Genomic DNA, 20,556 nt, shown 5'->3' with positions numbered 1-20,556 from the left:
ATTGATCAATGCAATAGAGCCCCAACACTACGCCAAAGTATTTCCCTACGTTGGGGTCCCTAGCTTGTGTGTGTCCTCTCATGCAGTTAAAAAACTTACCGTGTATGGGAAGCTGAGACCCAGGCTATATATGCGTATAATGTGAACTGGCAATAGGTGTGGGTGGGGCCGGGTTCACAAACGAAAGACTACAAATCAATTAATTGGTGTTCCGGACGTTATTTCTTAATTGATTTGTAGTCTTTCGTTTGTGAACTTGGCCCCACCACACCTATTGCCAGTCCACATTATACGCATATATAGCCTGGGTCTCAGCTTCCCATACACGGTAAGTTTTTTAACTGCATGAGAGGACACACACAAGCTAGGGACCCCAACGTAGGGAAATACTTTGGCGTAGTGTTGGGGCTCTATTGCATTGATCAATTCAATAGCTAAATTTCTCTTTATTCATATGTTCATGGCAGTAATGCAGATTCCATTTTCATATTTTCACTCTTACATATAGCTATTGGATTTTTTATGTCAGTATTCACACAGAAGTTTCTGCTTTTCATATATTCCCCTTACATAGTCACTGGTGTGCATACCTTCTCACCAATAAAATATCTAGTCCAAAAATTTCCAAGAATTCAAGTAGCTGTCAATGAGTATTCTTACTAACCCTGTTACACTTGGCTCTTCCCCCAGGATATCTGTCTTCAGAGAAAATCATTGGGCATATTGAAACTCAGCATGCCTGATCCCTCTTTTCCCCAATGAATTATTTCGGAACTGAGGACTTTAGTGTTATGGTCATTGCCACCTTTAAAAAAAAAAAAAAACACCAAAAAAACTTCACTACCTTAAAGAATGAACATCACTTCTCTGTAGTTTGTTTCTGGCATTCCAGTATATTCCTACACAACTACCTGCGGCTGAGCTGTTATACCAAACCTCACTAATGTCATCTCTCGGACTTTGAGTTCAGATTTTATCCTAAATCTTATTAAAGGGATATAAAATGTAACAGAAGTTAAAAAGAAAAGTTACCAGACCACACAGGCCACTCGGCACAGTGGCCGCTGAAGCTGCAGGTTCCCATTTTGATTAGTTCTCCAAGCAATGATTCTGCAGCTCCTTCACACCTTCTACCCTCAAATGACCTACGACAAATTAACAATTATCGAGCGGAGAAGAAAACTTCCATCTGCAATGTGATGTTCAGTATGAGATTCACATGTTACATGGAGACGGAAAACATTAGCATTCATTGTTCTAGTTTCTTGCGAGGAATGTATGGAATTAATTTGTGGTTCATATTTGGTATTAAAAAAAAAAGGGTCAGATTTCTGTGTTAGAATTCTGAGTGGTTGATACCATTCCAAGGAAATGGGAAAAAAACATGCCAAATTAAACGTAACATTTTCCTAATACTGTTGAAAATTGTTCTTGTAATGTTTGAGTTCTTTTAATCAATTAATTGCTTTTCCTCTGCAATAATTGTTGACAGCTGATGGGGAGGAAGAAGAGAAATTAGGCTAAATTTAAGACTTTTTTTTTTTCTTCTTAAAGCTGTTTTGTTTCACATCACAAGCGAATGTCTTTTGTCATTGTATGACATTTGTCAATTTTTACAGTGCATGTACTCTGGCTGATAATCGCCAACGAGCATTTCTCAAAATGTTCGTTTCCCAATTGTCAGCCTGTCTAAACAAGCTGCCAATCATCCAACAAACGAGTGAAGTACTCTTGCATCATGTGAAAGGATTTTTAAAGAGTACCTTAATTGCTCAAAAAATTTGAGAATACCCTGCAAAAATCCCCGTTCTACCATGATTTTGTCACTTTTTTCTGTTTTGTTCTGCGCCATTCCATTGTAGAGATATTCTCATTTATGTCTTTTGGAGCGCAGTATGTGAAATCTCTGCTTGCAGTTCAGCTGGGTTATTTTAGTGTTTTCTGGGGGTGTGCATTTTCAGCTTTCACTTCCAAACCTTTCCAATCACAGCTCAGCTGCTTCTGAGACTGATAGACTTACACTGGAGTTAAAAACACGTATTCTTTAATGAAAAACAAACGCAGAATCATGGGGGATCAGGGAAATTATTTTACAAGGTATTTAGCTCAATTTTTTTGAGCAAGTGAAAGGGTCCTCTTTAATCTTACCTAAGAATTATTGTTCTAAGCAGCGCATGAATCTGCCAGGAGGAGAAATATCTGCACCAGATTTCACCACTAAGTTTCCGCATCTTGGCAGAAAACCGCACTAAAACGACATCAAAACCATTTTTTGCATTTTTGGGCCAAGAGATGCAAATTTGGTGATTACATTTTTATACCATATTCATGCACCCAATCTACACCTCCTGGCAAAAAAAAACAAAAAAACAACTCACATCACTACCGGTGTAGATTGGGTGCAAAAATATGCTGTAGAAATTTCAGCACTAAATCTGCATCTCTTGTCAAAAAAACGCGGTTTTCTGCCAGGAGATGCAGGTTTATGAACTTAGTCATGTGAGGTCAGGTTACCTGTGATCACAGGTGGATGCCCGTGGGAACCTCAGCTGTAACCGCAACTAACCTGAGTGGCGTCACTGCTCATCGTTGCGGCTCATTCATTCTCTGTTTGAAGATCACAGTGGGTGGTCATGTTCTATGGCTGCTCGCTGTCACTTCAGATGTAGTAGAGCTTGAATCGTCATTGGACTTGGTGTGGATTATGTCAGACCTGGCTTTTTGGGGAGTTATTAAAGGGGTGAAAGAGGATATGTTTTTGTATTTTATTTTAAATAAAGGATTTTTTAGTGTTTGTGTTTATTTCTTTTCACTTACAGATTAGTAATGGGGGGTCTCAAAAACATTTCTCATTATTAATCTAGGGCTTAGTGGCAACTTAGAGCTGCCATTAACTCTTTATTACCCTGATTGCCACCGCACCAGGGTCATCAGGATGAAGCTGGGTAAAGTTCCAGGGGTGTCACATCTAATGGATGTGAAAATCCTGGGCGGCTGCAGACTGCTATTTTTAGGCTGTGGTGGATTGCAAATAAGCATGGGTCTCCTCAGCCTGAGCATACCAGCCCCCAATTGTCAGGCTGGTATTCTGGGTATCAAAATTGGGAGGGATGGCACTCCGCTTTTTTCAATTATTTATTTAAATAATTAAAATAAAAGAAGCCGCGTGCGGTTCCTGTTATTTTGATACAAAGTTGCGATAAGCACATAATATGTGGGACCCTACGCCAATATATTTACTTTTACACCACAATGGTGACCCACAGACTGGGTCTGTGATTGGTTGCAGTCAGACACGCTATCACACAGGCTGGAGGCACGTCTTACTGCAGCCAATCACAGATGCGCAGGGACTGCCTGTGGGTGGGGAAAGCAATGCATATGGATAAGCGATAATGGGCGGCTCCGGAAGAAGAGTGAGTGGCCGAGAAGCAGTGCTACAGCTGCGTGGGAGACTCAATAAGTATAATGCGCTTGCTTTATTTTTATTTTCTTTATTTTTCATTTATTTCCTGAATTACTGGTCCTGGATTATTACACTGAGTTCTCTGAGAAGTTCAGGCCCGTGTCCAGCACCCGGCGACTTTTGAAACCGTGCGGATTCGGACTTTTACAGTCCAGGTCCACCCATCACTAGTTCCGATCAGTTGACAACTTTGGTCTTGTGTAAGATAGGGCAGATTTTCTTGAAAATATTAAGACTCTTTAGTAGTGATGAGCGGACCTGGACTGTTAAAGTGCTGATCTGTGTCGTTTCAAAGATACCCAGGTATTGGGCTCGGGATTCCGGGTGTTTAATCTGGATCCGATACTCGAGAAATAGAAAAGAAAATAAAGGAAAATTTAAAAAAAAAAGAATGAAGTTGGCGCTTCAAACTTACCAAGGCTCTGTCGTGGCTGTTCACTGCTCCCGTTGTCTCTCCTTCATTTCCTGGGCCGCTTATCATTGCACATCCATATACACTGCTTTCCCCGCCCACCGGCCTTTCTAGTGTCTGTGATTGGTTGCAAACAGACGCGCCCCCAGATTTAAAATAAGATAACAGGGACCCACCGATCCCGGTTATCTGCGAGTCCTTTCATCTCTACTCTCTAGCTTTAACAGGGCTGTATGCGGTCAAGAAGGTAAAAAAACAACAACATAGTAAGATAGAAAATGTTATGTATGTAATACTATATTAACTAGTGATCCTGAAAAAGAAGCCCAACATGTAGCTCACTCATCAGTAATCCTGAAGAGTGGGATATTTAACTGGGAACACATGGCTTTTAATACAAGGTCTCCTAAGCATTTATTTTCCTTTTAATTTCTTGCATACTTCTGCATATATCTAATATATAAAGCTGAATGTGTGTGTGGGTGTGTGTGTGTATATGTCCGGGATTGGCATCCGCAACATCGCAGCTACAGCCACAAAATTTTGCACACTGACACTTCTGTACCCCGAGAGCATCATAGGCTATGTTTCGAGGGGAAATTTTAACCCCGCTCTTTACAGTTATTCACCAAAAAACCTGCCTCCATTAAAGCGAATGGAGCTGGGAGCCACAGTGCAGCCAGAACTTCAGAAGAATGCGCAGCCACGCCCTTATATGGAATGTTGGCGTGTCACAATGCAGCCAGAGAAAGAGACAGACATAGACAGGAAAAGAGGCAGACACAGACAGGGTAAGAAACAGACATAGACAGGGTAAGAGACAGACACAAAGAGACAGACACAGACAAAGAGACAGACTGACAGGAAAAGAGACAGACAGGGAAAGAGAGGGAAAGAGACAGACAGGGAAAGAGAGGGAAAGAGACAGACAGGGAAAGGGACAGACAGACGGAGAAAGAGACAGACAGTCAGAGACAGACAGACAAAGAGAGAGAGAGACAGAGAGATATATAGAGAGGGGAAGACAGACAGAGAATGGGAGAGAAACAGAAAAACAGTTACTATCCCGGGCAATAATACATTCTATTTATACATTCTATCCCGGGAATGTTAATACACTCTACTTTGTTAACAACAGTTATTAACCCGGGCGAAGCCGAGTAGTACAGCTAATATATATATATATATATATATATATATATATATATATATATATATATATACTGTTATCTTCATGATAGATAAGGATGTAAATACCTACAAGAGGAGCTGGCTGATTGACATTTCACTTTTTGCCTGTCATTTAATCTCCACTGTACGTGATTTGCAGGACCAGTGAAATTTTAGGGGCCTCGCACCACACAAGTATTGTTTTAAGATAGCCGGCCATTTTTCATCCAATGTATAAATTCAGCGTTGAGAGAAAAGGTGAAAGTAAATGAAAGGCAGTATGTTGACTGGATGGGCTCCTGCCCCGCTTTACATTACACTTGGCATATTTAACGTCAGCCTCCTATGCAGTGGTGTGGTTAATGTCTTGCAGCTGTTTCATTGCACCTGTTTCCTGTCCAATAATACACTTTAGCCAATAGTGAACTTTAATTTGTCTTCATCAATGCAGTCTAGTAATGACAGATTGCCACTCTTTAAAGCTGGCGTTGGCCTGGAATGAAGGTGTGTGTCGTATTGTTTTCCAGCTTACTGAAATGCAAGCCGAGAGCAGTTATTACAGCCCCCAGAAGGTGAAATCCAGAGAAGTCATACGCTGGGAGCAAGAAGGCACCACCATCGAGGTCATTATTTTTTACAGCTTTCCTTATGCTTGGCTAGGTTTTCTCTGTAAAGATTTTAAATATAAAAATAATATTTGAGTTTAATGTTTACCTTATTCTGTTTGTATGTGCCATGTATAGATTGTGATTTATACGTCACACATTTTACTGTAGCTTCCTAAGGGTACATGCCCACGATCAGGACCTGCTGCATCGTGGACACGGCGGGTCCTGACCTGCGGGGGTGCGAGTTTACTCCACAGGAGACCGCAGCTGCTCGTGCTCATGATCAGGGATCGGGGCGCTGCGGTCTCCCGCTTGTCTTCTCCTTACGGATGACGCTTGCGACTCCGCAGCAAAGAATGGACATGCTTGTGCCTCGAAAAGCCGCACCGCAGGTCAGTTTTTGCTGTGGGTCGCACTCGCATTGTGGGCAGGATATTAATAGAAATCCCATCCGCTGTGCTTGTACTGTACATCGCAGCATTTTTGGACACAAGGAAAACACTCTGCATCCAAACGCTGCAAACACTGATCGTGGGCACGCAACCTTAATGCATGCTTATAGGACCAGCACAGAATGACTGTTCAAGCCAAGCATAGGCGCTCAGTGCACCCTTGGCAGTGTCAAAGATTTCTGTGCACTTTTTCCCACCTGCTTGGTTGCCATCTACCTTCACCCTTTTCAGGTTCTATGAAGCCTGAGATGTCAATCAAAGAAGAGGGGAGTGTGGCATTTGAGGGAAAACAAGCAGGTGGGAAAGTATACTTAAATGTTTGACGACGCCGTGATGCACGAGCGTCTGCACTTGGTTTGAACAGTCATTGTTTGCTGACACAGGCCCTTTAAGAAACTTTCCAAATAATCTTTATTAAAATGTTTCTATTATTTGCTGCAGCAGAATATAAGTCCTTTATCCATCTAATGCTATTGTAAATCCTTCATTGCTTCTGGTTTTGTCAGCTCTGTCTGTCCTCTCTGTTCTTTCTCTTTGTGTTTAAGCTCCCCGTACACATTAGACTAATGGCGACTGAAGCCGCCAATATCGACGGTCTAGGACGTCAGTGTAATGTGTATGGGGCGTTGGCCAACTGATGGTTGGCAGAGATGTGATTTGGACATGTCCGATTTCGGATTGCCAATTGCATTGTTGTCTCTAAAATAAGCCGCGGGTCGACACATTAGTCAGTCGCTTTCTGAAAGAGGAACACAGGAGCGTTCAGTCGAGCGACTGCCGGCTGATATGGCTGAACGATTGGCCAAAGCATAATTTGGCTGACTGCTATTCAATGTGTATGGTCTGCCTACATTAGAGCAGGATAGAAGCGCTGATGTATGCCCATCCTGGATACACAAAGACCTCAAATCAGCCTATATCACTACAAGAGACACTGCAAACTGCATATCAGGGAGGCACAAGATGAATGAAGGGAGAGAAAACTTTGCTTAGGCTGGTTTCACACTACGTCTTTTTAACATCCGTTGAAAACGTTATTTTAGCGGAAATACGGATCCTGCTTTTACAGCAAATAACGTATGCAAACGCATCTGTTATTTTGCAGGATCCTGCACTGGATGTTTAGGGGCGGGCATTGGAGTCATGTGATCGGGAGTGAGGGGAACTAGACTGGGAGCCGGCTTCTGACAGCTGCAGACGCTGGTAACCAAGGTAAACATCGGCCTTGGATACCCGATATTTATCTTGGTTACGAGTGTCTGCAGCTGCTAGGAGCAGGGCTCCCTGCACGCGTAACCAACGTAAACATCGGGTAACTAAGATAAGTGGTTACGTGATATTTACCTTGGTTACGAGTGTCCGCAGCTCTCAGGTGGAAGAGAGAGGAAGGGGGAGGAAGGGGGAAAGACAGAGATAGAGAGAGAGGGTGAGGGAGGGAGGAGAGACAGACAGATCACGCGAGACTGGTTCTGGGCATGCTCAGTACTTTCTGGGCATGCTCAGTACAAAAGCAGGATCCTGTCTATCAGCATGCCAGCGTTCACCTGCGTTCGCGTGCTGTTTAGTCAGGATCCAGCAATTTGCAGTATTTGGACGCAGCTCAAAAACGCTACAAGTAGCGTTTTTGAAACATGTTAAAAAACTGCAAGTCACTGGATCCTCACTCTAACGCACGCAAACGCAGGTGAACGGATGTTAACGCGAGTCCATTGCAAATGCATTGAAATGAAAACGCATTTGCACTGGATCCGTACTTCCGCTAAAATAACGTTTTCAACGGATGTTAAAAAGACGTAGTGTGAAACCAGCCTTAGTGCAATATTTTTTGTGCAATTTTTTTTTTAACTCGGGGTCACCACCAGCATAAGTAAATATAATAATGGTTGTTCATAGACTTCAACCACCTTTTATTGACTTTTGCATAGAAGAATATAACAATTAGGCACAATAATAAAGCAGTAAATAGTAATCATATCTCACACAAATAAAGTAAGTGGCAGTCCACAAAAGAGGCAGAAAATTCAAAATCATGACAATTTAGGGATATCGCGGATAGATTACATATGAAGATTGAGCTTTTATAGGATCAAAGTTTACATTAGACAATTCATTTTTAGCAAGTTATGTCATTTATATGACTGGGAACACTACAACAAAAGCAGTATCTTCTGTTAAACCTTAGTATGATAAGTGGATACAATTGCAAATTGCTTTTTAAAAAGCAACTTTGTGGTTTACCTCTTATCAAAAATCTTTTTTTTATTTTATTGTGTATTGCTTAGGTTTCCAGCCACCTTTGCAGTGTATCAGAGGTGCACAGCCTCTTGGGCAAGGAGCATAGCGTTTGCAAGCTTTTAGCTTTAGAGCTTGTAAGCGCTGCTCTGAAGCTGACCCCGTTTGCTGTATTCTGCCAGCTTCATTATTTATGCACTTCTCAGATGTTACACTGACAAAGTTGCCTCTGCTTCCAGCATCGGATAACGCAGCGTTCAGAACAGTGATGCCACTGGGCCAACCTGTCAGTCATTCATGAGCTTACCGTCCTTTGGCAAGTAGGCAGCTGGGAGATAGGGGAGCGGTGCACTCCTGAGGAATATATATAATATATTAACTGCTTTTGTTTTATAGGTTCTTATGAAGGGAGAGCCATTCTTTGATTGTCAAGTTGGCTTTGTTGGAAATCAGGCTATATGTCTGAAAGGAATAATGGGAATCAAAGACTTTGAAGAAAATACAAACAGGGCTGATTCTGTGAGTATTGAGATATTTTGCCATCTATTATTGCTATTTGCTTTTTTCCATTATTTAGCAATTGTACATAATGCTACAATGTTGTCAACAACAAGCAATATGCTTCTCCTAACACGCGGTGCCTACCGAGCACAGAAATACGGACAGTTACAGCTTACCTCTATGTTCTGCGATGACGCTTCATTCCACCTGGCACGCTCAGTAGGCATGATAGATTCATTCTTCTTAGTTGACAAGATAAAACAAGTTCTTTCCTTCTACCCGGATCTAGTGACTGATGGTAGACTGGAGAACTGATCTCTGAACACTTGTGTATTTGAAGGCCAATTATTGCTATGTTAAGGATGAAAAGAAGACACCAGCTGTAACATAGAAGGGTCTGCCTAATGTTATTTGATTCCTTTTACATTTGCATACTGCTAATGCAATAAATGTATAAACATTTTATATGAACAAAGCCATACCCTTAAGGGGATTTTGCTAAAATATACAGAGGACAGAAATTCTTATAAATAAAAGAATCATATCACTCTTACCATCAGAATTTATGTCCAACTCTAGCTCTAACTGTAGGAGGGGAAAAAAGCGCAATAGGGTCTTACCCGGTATGAGGGTAGACAGACAAGAAAGAAAAAACACTCACCTGATGAGGTTGTGCCAGTCACAACCCCTTATGATAGCCTGTGAGTGCCTGATGGTTTAGCTGCAGCCCCGGGAAGGATATATGTAATATACGAGTAGAAGAGAAGACCGGGTTTATGCCGCGCTAGAAACCACTGATGCGTGTAAATTAAACGATTTCCTTTTATTTTGCAGTTCTACGCGTTTCAGAGACGTCCGTCTCCTTCCTCAGGAAAAGAAATCACATGATTTCCTTTCCTGAGGAAGGAGACGGATGTCTCTGAAACGCGTAGAACTGCAAAATAAAAGGAAATCTTTTAATCTACACGCATCATTGGTTTCTAGCGCGTCATAAACCCGGTCTTCTCTTCTACCCGTATATTACAACTCTAGCTCTGTCACTCCACCTAATCCAAAGTGAAGATATCAGGACCACTATTCTTCAGTTGACCCTGCAGCCAGTCAGTGATCCCAGTGGTCAAATAACTGGTAATCAAGACCTTAGCATTTCCAGTATGGCAGAGACTGGAAAACAGTTAAAACAAAATAGTTTCATGCAATTTGCTTAAACTGAAATATTAAATCACATGCAGGATCCTGTTGCATAACCCTATGGCCATGTGGTGCAGTGGCAGCCCATTAGGTGGTGCGGTGGCAGCCCATGAGGTGGGGCAGTGGCAACCCATCAGGTGGTGCGGTGGCAGCCCATGAGGTGGGTGGACCAGTGTATGCCGATCAGGTGGTGCTGTGGCAGCTCATCAGGTGGGTGGTCCATTTGCAGCCCATCAGGTGGTGCGGTGGCAGCTCATCAGGTGGTGCGGTGGCAGCCCATCAGGTGGTGCGGTGGCAGCCCATCAGGTGGTACGGTGGCAGCCCATCAGGTGGTGTGCTGGCAACCCATCAGGTGGTGCGGTGGCAGCCCATCAGGTGAGTGGTCCAGTGGCAGCCCATCAGGTGGTGCCGTGGCAGCTCATCAGTTGGGTGGCCCAGTGGTAGCCCATCAGGTGCTGCGCTGGAAGCCCATCAGGTGGGTAGTACGGTGGCAGCCCACCAGGTGGTATGGTGGCAAACCCACCAGGTGGTATGGTGGCAGTCCATAAGGTGGGTAGTCCAGTGGCAGCTCATCAGGTGGTGCGGTGCAGCTCATCAGGTGGTGTGGTGGCAGCTCATCAGGTGGTGCGGTGCAGCTCATCAGGTGGTGCGGTGCAGCTCATCAGGTGGTGTGGTGGCAGCTCATCAGGTGGTGCGGTGCAGCTCATCAGGTGGTGTGGTGGCAGCTCATCAGGTGGGTGGTCCATTGGCAGCCCATCAGGTGGTGCGGTCGCAGCCCATCAGGTGGTACGGTGGCAGCCTATCAGGTGGTACAGTGGCAGCCCATCAGGTGGTGTGCTGGCAAGGCAACCCATCAGGTGAGTGGTCCAGTGGCAGCCCATCAGGTGGTGCCGTGGCAGCTCATCAGTTGGGTGGCCCAGTGGTAGCCCATAAGGTGCTGCACTGGAAGCCCATCAGGTGGGTAGTACAATGGCAGCCCACCAGGTGGTATGGTGGCAAACCCACCAGCTGGTATGCTGGCAGTTCATAAGGTGGGTGGTCCAGTGGCAGCTCATCAGGTGGTGCGGTGCAGCTCATCAGGTGGTGTGGTGGCAGCTCATCAGGTGGGTGGTCCATTGGCAGGCCATCAGGTGATGCGGTGGCAGCCCAGCAGGTGGGTGGTGCAGTGGCAGCCCAGCAGGTGGTATGATTACAGCTCATCAGGTGGTGCGGTGGAAGCCCATCAGGTGGCCAAGTAGCAATCTCAGTGGGAGGCGCTTAAGTTGCATGTGGCTGCTATACTGTGTGGCCTACCCTAAGTGTCAGACTTTGTTTATTAAGAAGGTGAATTGAGATTTCTGCAGTAATTATCAAATTCATTATTTTATGGTATTCTAATGATATGATGTCTCTCTTTTGTTGATGTGAGAACATCGTAGAGCAGAGTGAAGCTATGTATGTGTACTATTGTGACCGCTCTCCTTTTTCTCAGGAGGCCTGTTTCTTTACATGTGGGGAGAGTTTAAGTAACAAAGGAAACGCTTATCTTACAAACTCACTGTTTGACTACAGAAGTCCAGAAAATAATGGGATACGAGCAGAATTTATTTTGGACTCTTGTCCTCATAAGGTCAGTAAGAAGATAACTGTAGTAACGCTTCTATGTTTTTTTGTGATTGTTTTTACTGTTGTGATTTCTTCCTCACCACTTCGTCAAGCTCTGTACTTCTTCCTGGGACATAGAAATTATGTCATACAACACTATGCTAATATCAGCAATTTATAATACACAAAGTCTCCTTTAAATATATTAAAACTTGAATAAAGAGGGGAATACACATCAGATAGCGGAGTGATTGTCCTGACTAACCATTCACATGCATGCACAGCTCAGCAGAGTGTGCATATTTTCTGATTAGGGAGTTAAAATGACCCCTCTGGTGGCTTATCTTCTGTGAGAGCGAAGGAGTAGGTTTGTTAAAATCTAGTATGTTTAATTCTTCTTCTACCTTTCCCCCACACTCAGCACCTTCTCACCATCTGCTATCACGGATAGTCGGGCAATCCCCATACACATTAGCAGGTCCACTGCTCTCAAAAAAAAATAATTGCTGGTTTTGGCCAGTGATCAGCCAATGCGTATGGCCACCTTAAAGTGTGACTGCACTTCTAGAACACTTTTGACATAATAGAGATATGTGAGGGGTTTTGATCAGTAGAGGTTCTGGTGCTTAGACCAGTAATTGCTATAATTCAGAAGCAAAGATCTCGGCTAGATGCGGTTCTACTCCAACACTGAAGATAAGCTCAGTAGGAAGTCTCTGAGGCCATCATCAATCTGGGAGGAGTAGAGTGGGGTCAGCTGAGCACTTCTGCTCCATCAACTTAACAATTATTGGTTGTCTCAGCACTCAGACTCCATCAATAAATACTTTTGGCATGTCTCTTTGATATGTTAAGAGTTTTCTAAAAGTACAGATGAACTTTCGTTTCTGCTTCCAAATGGTTCAGTCGCTGTGTCTTCGGTGATACAGAGTCACCCACTAACAATGGTATCTTGTAACACTCACGACCAGTGTAGGGGGCAGTGAGTGGGTTTAATGGACCTACTGGACCATAGGGGGACCTGGACTTACTCTTTAGTGGGAGGAGCTTAACTAAGCGCCTACTGCTAGGCAGACGCCAGATACCACTCCCAGGGCAGATACGGACACTAGTACGAGCTCAGGTATAGGCAGATACAGTCAAGATGACTGAAGCAGACTGGTAGGCAGGTACGGACAGATATACAGTGCCTTGCGAAAGTATTCGGCCCCCTTGACTTTTTCCCACATTTCAGGCTTCAAACATAAAGATAAAAATTTTAATGTCATGTTGAAGAATCAACAACAATTGGGACACAATTGTGAAGGTGAACGAAATTTATTGCTTATTTTAAATATTTGTAAAAAATAAAAAAAAACTGAAAATTGGGGCGTGCAATATTATTTGGCCCCTTTAAGTTAATACTTTGTAGCGCCACCTATTGCTGAGATTAGAGCTGCAGTTGCTTGGGGTATGTCTCTATCAGTTTTGCACATCGAGAGACTGAAATTCTTGCCCATTCTTCCTTTGCAAACAGCTGGAGCTGAGTGAGGTTGGATGGAGAGCGTTTGTGAACAGCAGTTTTCAGCTCTTTCCACAGATTCTCGATTGGATTCAGGTCTGGACTGTGACTTGGCCATTCTAACACCTGGATAGGTTTATTTGTCAACCATCCATTGTAGATTTTGCTCTATGTTTGGGATCATTGTCTTGTTGGAAGACAAATCTCCGTCCCAGTCTCAGGTCTTTTGCAGACTCCAACAGGTTTTCTTCAAGAATGGTCCTGTATTTGGCTCCATCCATCTTCCCATCAATTTTTACCATTTTCCCTGTCCCTGCTGAAAAAAAGCAGGCCCAAACCATGAAACTGCCAGCACCATGTTTGACAGTGGGGATGGTGTGTTCAGGGTGATGAGCTGTGTTGCTTTTACGCCAAACATATTGTTTCGCATTGTGCCCAAAAAGTTTGACTTTGGTTTCATCTGACCAGAGCACCTTCTTCCACATGTTTGGTGTCTCCCAGGTGGCTTGTGGCAAACGTTATACAACACTTTTTATGGATATCTTTGAGAAATGGCTTTCTTCTTGCCACTCTTCAATAAAGGCCAGATTTGTGCAGTGTACGACTGATTGTTGTCCTATGGACAGACTCTCCCACCTCAGCTGTAGATCTCTGCAGTTCATCCAGAGTGATCATGGGCCTTTTGGCTGCATCTCTGATCAGTCTTCTCCTTGTTTGACATGAAATTTTTGAGGGAGGGCCGGGTCTTGGTAGATTTGCAGTGGTATGATACTCCTTCCATTTCAATATGATCGCTTGCACAGTGCTTATTTGGATGTTTAAAGTTTTGGAAATCTTTTTGTAACCAAATCTGGCTTTAAACATTTCCACAACAGTATCACGGACCTGCCTGTTGTGTTCCTTGGTCTTCATGATGCTATCTGTGCTTTAAACAGAACACTGAGATTATCACAGAGCAGGTGCATTTATACGGAGACTTGATTACACACAGGTGGATTATATTTATCATCAGCAGTCATTTAGGACAACATTGGATCATTCAGAAATCCTCAATGAACTTCTGGAGTGAGTTTGCTGCACTGAAAGTAAAAAGGCCGAATAATATTGCACATACCAATTTTCAGTTTTTCACAAAAATTTAAAATAAGCAATAAATATCGTTCATCATCACAATTGTATCCCACTTGTTGTTGATTCTTCACCATAAAATTTAAATTTTTTTATCTTTATGTTTGAAGCCCGAATTGTGGGAAAAAGTGGAAAAATTCAAGGGGACCTCTTACTTTCGCAAGGCACTGTACTGGACACAGCAGGGAGAAATTGGTAAAAGAAGGCAGGTACAGGTGACGGACACAGGAATAACGGGACAGGAACGTGGGAACCTGACAACTAGCTAGCAGACTGGAGACTGACTGACTAATTAAAAGAGTTGCGTAGGCACCTCCTCTAATGGGTGGGTGTCTTAAATAAAAAGTTCCTCTCAGTCATAGGCTGAGAGGCATTTCCTTTAAATAGCGTGGTGGCATTTTAAGAGGAGGTGCTAGGCACGTTCCCGGGGAGCCTGTATTGCATGCACAGGCCGCAGAGACAGGAGAGGACAGCAGCACACTTGGACGACTGGGGGAGTGTGGGGGATTGCGGATCGATCCGGTCGGGGCGGTGAGTAAGTCGTAAGTTGTAGGTGTTCACAGGTTTTCACCCTCTGAGTGTTTCATTTGCAAATAGCAAATCGAAACCTTTAATATCATGTGGAATTGTTATTTAAAGGAAATGTGTAGGCAGGTTTTTGCTGTTAATCTGAGATCAGTATAATGTAGGAACAGAGAAGCTGATTCCAGAGATTTGTCACTTGCTCAGCAGCTTGCTGTACTTTGAATACAATCATTGTTTTAGCAGTAGGACGTTATCACTGCAGAACTAGGTGTCTCATGCCAGGCAGACCAGTTAATCTGTGTAAGGCTGGTTTCAGACGTTCGTGTTTACGTGTTTTAGGTACGTGTGACATCTGTTTTTAACACGGATGTCACACGTACCCATGTTACAATATTGTGTACTCACACGGCCGCTATTTCACACGGAGACGTGTCCATTTTTTCTTTGGCAGCACAGGTGTCACACTGATGTGATCCATGTGACAGCAGTGTGACACGTACCGGAGAAAACACGTGCTTTTAAATAAAAAGATTTTCTATATTTACCTCTCCCCAGTGATGCTGTCTCCGGCTCTGCTGCCTCCCGCTCCTGACCCCCGCTCATTATTTTTATTGATTATTCACTGCAGTGAGCAGCTGAGAGCAGGGCATCGTGTTGACAGAGCTGGAGACAGCACTGCCGAGGACAGCATCGCTAGTGACAGGTGAGTATCCTGCCAGCAGTGTGTGTGCAGGGACGTCCAGGAGGTCATCGTTTTTCCCAATGATCTCCGGTTACCTTATGATGACACCCCTGAGCCAACTGATGGTGACTTCCAGGGGTTCATGAGAGTTCATTTGGAACTCTTATGACCCCCTGGATGTCACTGCACAAACTGCTGTATACTCACCTGTCAACGGCAATGTCCCCGGCGGTGCTGTCCTCGGCTGTGCTGTCCGGCGCTGTCCCCGCTATGCTCTGGCTTCCAAATCCTCAGGCAGTGAATAATCAATGAAAGACACGTGTTTTACCCGGTACGTGTCGCACGTATGCAAACACGGATGTCACATGTGTGACACATGTGTGACGCACGTATGACACATGTGTGACCATAACCATGCGTGTGACTGGTACCTGATTAAACACGGACATCTGAAACTGGCCTAACTTTGCCCCAGGTATTGATAATGTATAGTGTTTACAGGAATCTGTCAATCAGTGGTGTGGGAGGATTAACAGGGCTCATAACTCTGCTACATCTACAGCAGAGAAAACAGGGATTGTATCAAAACTGTACCATGCAGTCCAGTAAGCGATGCATTGCTAGAAGCAGAGTTTCTTTGTATTGCAACATTTATGGCAAATTTGCTTCAAAATAGGCTGGGTGATTTGTAAATCTATAGTATACACCAAGTCTTTAGTGAATAAATATTGTGAAATGTGATCAAGGTTTAGAAAACACCATTCACGTGTATTGTTCTCGTGCTGATTTTCAGTGCCTAAGGCTATGTGCGCACGTGTGCATAATTCATGCAGTTAAGCTGCGATCTTCACCGCAGCGTAACTGCATGCGTCCTGCGTCCCCTGCACAGTCTATGGAGATTGTGCAGGGGCCGTGCGCACGTGGCATATTGGAACGCAGCGCTTTGGCTGCTGCCCGAATCGCTGTGTTCTAAGAAGTGACATGTCACTTCTTTCGTGCGGTTTGCATGCTGTCTATAGGGAGAGGCAGCATGCAGAGTGCACAAATCTGCAGGCACCATGTGCTTCAGAACGGAGCTGTTCAGCTGCGCTTTGAAGCGGACCTTTTCTGTGCGGTGCAGAGCGCACACGTGCGCACATAGCCTAAAGGGGTATTCCTAAAAAGCAAAAGTTACTAGTATAATAGGGGATAACTTGCTGATCGCTGTGGGTCCAAACACTGGGAATTCGAGCCATTCTGAGATTTGTACTGTATAACCCTGAGAACAGGCCTCCTCAGCCCATAGACTATGAAACAATTATGTACACCTCCGCACTGTTCAATAATGGGATCCAGAGCAATAAACCTGGGATCGTTGGGGTCCCCAGTTATCAGCCCGTTATCTTCTATCCAATGGACAGGGGGTCCCTTTTTGTTTTTTTATAAATAATCCTTCAATGTTTTTTTTATGAATATTGTATTACTGTATTTACACAATACAATGTATTCTTTTCATGCAAATTTTTTTTTTCTCCCCTTTTTATTAACACGGATATTTATTTTAGTTTGCCATGCTTCGGCCACTGACATCAGAAACAAAAAAAAAAAGATTTGTAACCGCTAAAAAAACCTTTCCTTTAGGCTGTAATGTTGTCACATTACTCAGAGTGCAAGTAGGGGCATCCTACCTGGCAGGAACTGTATGTAATTTCATTGAAAATTGCTTTATGCATGGTCTGTTTGATGTTTCTAATCCTAACTATCCTGCCATATTGTGTCTGAGTGACTCCATGGAAAGAAACTCCTTGTTTGCAGCATGGTAATTTGTGACTAATGCCAGGCAGCACTGGCCAAATTGAACATGACAGGGATCTGACGGTCCCAGACACAAGTGGAATGTGGTGAGACCCACTCAGCTAAAATGTGCGGTAAACCAAAATTATTCCATTCTGTTTAGTCCCCGTTGTTTCTGCATTTTCATTAAAACATGTCTAAAAGTAGTCAAGTAACTAAACTATCTAAATATTTTCATATGTAATGTAACTTATTGTCTGGATAAATAGAATCAGAGCATTTCTTGTGAATGTTAAATGCATCATCTTGTCCTCGTGCAGCGGTATTACAATCTCCACTGACATGATTTATGGGTATAGAAGTTGCCAATTTTGTCACTTTGAAGGTTAGGTCACAAGTTGCATATTTGTTCTTCAACTGTGTTATTTATCGGAAACAGTCCGATTCAGATGTATGAAACCATTTTCAGTCAGGAAACTTCCTTAAAAAAACTGAAGCGTCTGCAGAATTCCTATCGTAAACCAAGGAAACCTGAGTTCAATAGATTTTTTTTTAACTATTTGATGCAGTCCGATTTGTGGACAGCTGTCATCGGTGTGTCACGGTTGATAGACAACCCTATGGTCTCCGGCTGCAGAAGGTCACTGCGTTTGGCAGGATAAATGGCTCTTTGATATGCCATTCTTTCTCCCTTGGTGTGAATGGACTTCAAGGTATCTTCCCTGTTAGGGTTAACTCTTTCCCTTTTGGACCCTGCAGGTATCTTTGCAGTTCAGCTGCAAATCCTTATCCCCACTCCCTCTGTCTCTATATACCTGCATTTCCCCTTGGTTTGTTGCTGGTGATAGAGTTTACTTCTATACTGTCCAGATTGCAAGACGTCGGCTTGACATTTCCTGTCGTAACACCTTGTATGTTGCTGTCATCCTCCCAAAGTCATCTTGCAGATAAGTTGTCCATTTGCATTCCCCGGTTTGTTTTCAAAGTGTGTTCTTTAGTGGTTAGTGCAGTTGACTAGTGCTCATTCTGTCCGGTCACTACCTAAAGCCTATTTCAGGGTCAGCTAGGGCCTAGGTATCCTGATCGGCATATCTAGGGACGTTTGGAGAGCCAGAAGCCAGCTATAGATTCTACCAGTCCCCCTTCCCTAGAATAAGGGTTTACCTTTCTCCCCTCCCCCTTTTTACATTTCCCTGTTTGTTTCCCCAGTCTGTTCTTTAGGTCTTAGTTGGGTTGACTAGTGCTCATTCCATCCGGCTCATTACCTAGGGCCCATTTCAGGGTCAGCTAGGGCCTAGGTATCCTGATTGTCATATCTAGGGACGTCTGGAGAGCAATGGGCCAGCTGTAGATTCTAACAGTAGTTACCATCTTCCCCTTCCCTAGAAAAAGGGTTTGCCTCTCTCTCCTCCCCCTATTGCATTTCGTTGTTTGTTTTCCCAGTCTGTTCGTTAGGTCCTAGTTGGGTTGACTAGTACTCATTCCGTCCGGCTCACTACCTAGGGCCTATTTCAGGGTCACCTAGGGCCTAGGTATCCTGATTATTATTATTATTATTTATTATTATAGCGCCATCAATTCCATGGCGCTTTACATGTGAAAGGGGTGTACATAATAGGGACAAGTGCAATAATCATAAACAATACAAGACACAAACAGGTGCAGGAGGAGAGAGGTCCCTGCCCGCGAGGGCTATCTAGGGACATCTGGAGAGACAGGAGCCAGCTGTAGATTTTACCAGTGGTTACCATCTTCTCCTTCCCTAGAAACAGGGTTCCCCTCCCCTCTCCCCCCTTTTCGGCATTCATCTGGTATTTCCCGATATTTAGTGTGAAAATCGCTCAGTATTGACAAGGAAAAGCTGAGTAGATACATTGGTTTATTGGAAAAGAATCAATGTAACTTGTGTTATATTCACTGAAATCCAGGATCAGACACCGATAGAAGAGGGCCCTCTGCAATGCCAGAATATGGACCCTTTGTAGTCTAATAATTAATCACAATGCACAAGTCCACCTGCTATGGAGATAGAAGTGTTCCCCTTCGTTAACTTTTTGGCCCCTATGTGGCTGTCTAAACTAGATCACAGACGATTGTCTATACTGAAACGGACATTCAAGTGTATGGCCACATTTAGAATGAAATGCTTCATATATTTTTCCCTTATTTAAGAATTCTGATACATCCACATAAATAATAATAACTGTAAAAATGTATAGCAAACACTTGAAAATGCAAAGAAACAAAATGGGCAAAATTCATATAAAACCTACACAATAGAAGGGATGTCCAGCAGACCTTGGAGCCCAATTAGAGCTGTTTATTAACTAGCCATTATTCCCCTGCTGGTAAGATTGTCCTGCTGATGTATGGATATTGGTTTTGTTCGGGGAGGGCACATAGGAGCCTCATTACCTATCTTGACAAGGTAAGTTCTTAGGATAACATCTGTTCTTTTGTCCTGATAAGTATTGCTGTGTGTTCACACTCAGACCCAAACACACACTTGTCTCTGATACTTTGTCTGTCCTGTTGTAATCTGGGGATTCTCTTGCGCTAAACCAGAGCCGTGTTTGCTTTGCTTTGTTGATAGGAGACATACACAGAGATAGCCGGAATGCAGAGGTTTGGAGCGCTCTACATGGATTACCTCTACACAATGGAGTCCACTAGTGGCAAAGGTACAAGTTCCTTTCTCTTCTGTTTGTCCTCCTTTTGAATAACAGAAACAAACACTTCCTTCATTGCCACCTGGTCCTTGACAGTCTGTCCTCAATTTTACCTTGGATATTTACCTTTTTAGAGTAACCTCTTCAGTGCTACAGGCACACCTAGACCATCTACTTGTATGGCCGACGTCTGGTGATACCAAGAAGACTTCACCTTATCAGCATCACCTGGACTTGTCCATTCCCTTGTGTTTTGCGATCATGCACTGAATACCGCTAAGGAAATTCATAAAAGAGCTCGGTTCCACTAGCGTTTTGCACGGACAAGTGCAATCCTATAAAACATTGGATAGCAAACGAACCAATGCAAAACTATGAAGCAGTGTCCATCTGCGATTGATTTCTCATGTCATATCGTCATGAGAAAAGAATCGCAGCATGCTGTGTTTGGCAGTGAGTCTCGGCTTAGACTCCCCTATAGAAGTCTATGGGTGAGTGTGAAACATCGCACTGCACTCAGATATCATCAGAATGCAGTGTGATATATGGCAAGACAGACAGCTGAGGAGGGGGAGAAAGTGCTCTCTCATCTCCGCAGCTGTGATCCGATTGCAAGATTGGATCACAGTCGCATGACCCTCGGTTGACCCTCGCAGCAGAGC

At 43.6% G+C, this 20,556-nt stretch overlaps 1 protein-coding gene across 1 annotated transcript in view; it reads left to right on the top strand.

Annotated features, from left to right (window-relative positions):
• The window catches only part of VPS13B (vacuolar protein sorting 13 homolog B), a 1,405,890-nt gene that overhangs the window by 227,738 nt on the left and 1,157,596 nt on the right, over positions 1-20,556 (top strand). Inside the window, exons 9-12 of the mRNA XM_075353076.1 lie at positions 5,576-5,671; positions 8,737-8,859; positions 11,504-11,641; positions 19,819-19,906. Of these exons, the coding sequence (XP_075209191.1) occupies positions 5,576-5,671; positions 8,737-8,859; positions 11,504-11,641; positions 19,819-19,906 (445 nt within the window). The remainder of the gene's footprint in view (positions 1-5,575; positions 5,672-8,736; positions 8,860-11,503; positions 11,642-19,818; positions 19,907-20,556) is intronic.

This window comes from Anomaloglossus baeobatrachus, chromosome 6 (genome assembly GCF_048569485.1).
Source record: "Anomaloglossus baeobatrachus isolate aAnoBae1 chromosome 6, aAnoBae1.hap1, whole genome shotgun sequence".
NCBI classification, from domain to species: domain Eukaryota; kingdom Metazoa; phylum Chordata; class Amphibia; order Anura; family Aromobatidae; genus Anomaloglossus; species Anomaloglossus baeobatrachus.
The sequence above is the reverse complement of the archived record's forward strand: the minus strand, read 5'-3'. Positions and strand labels throughout refer to the sequence as shown.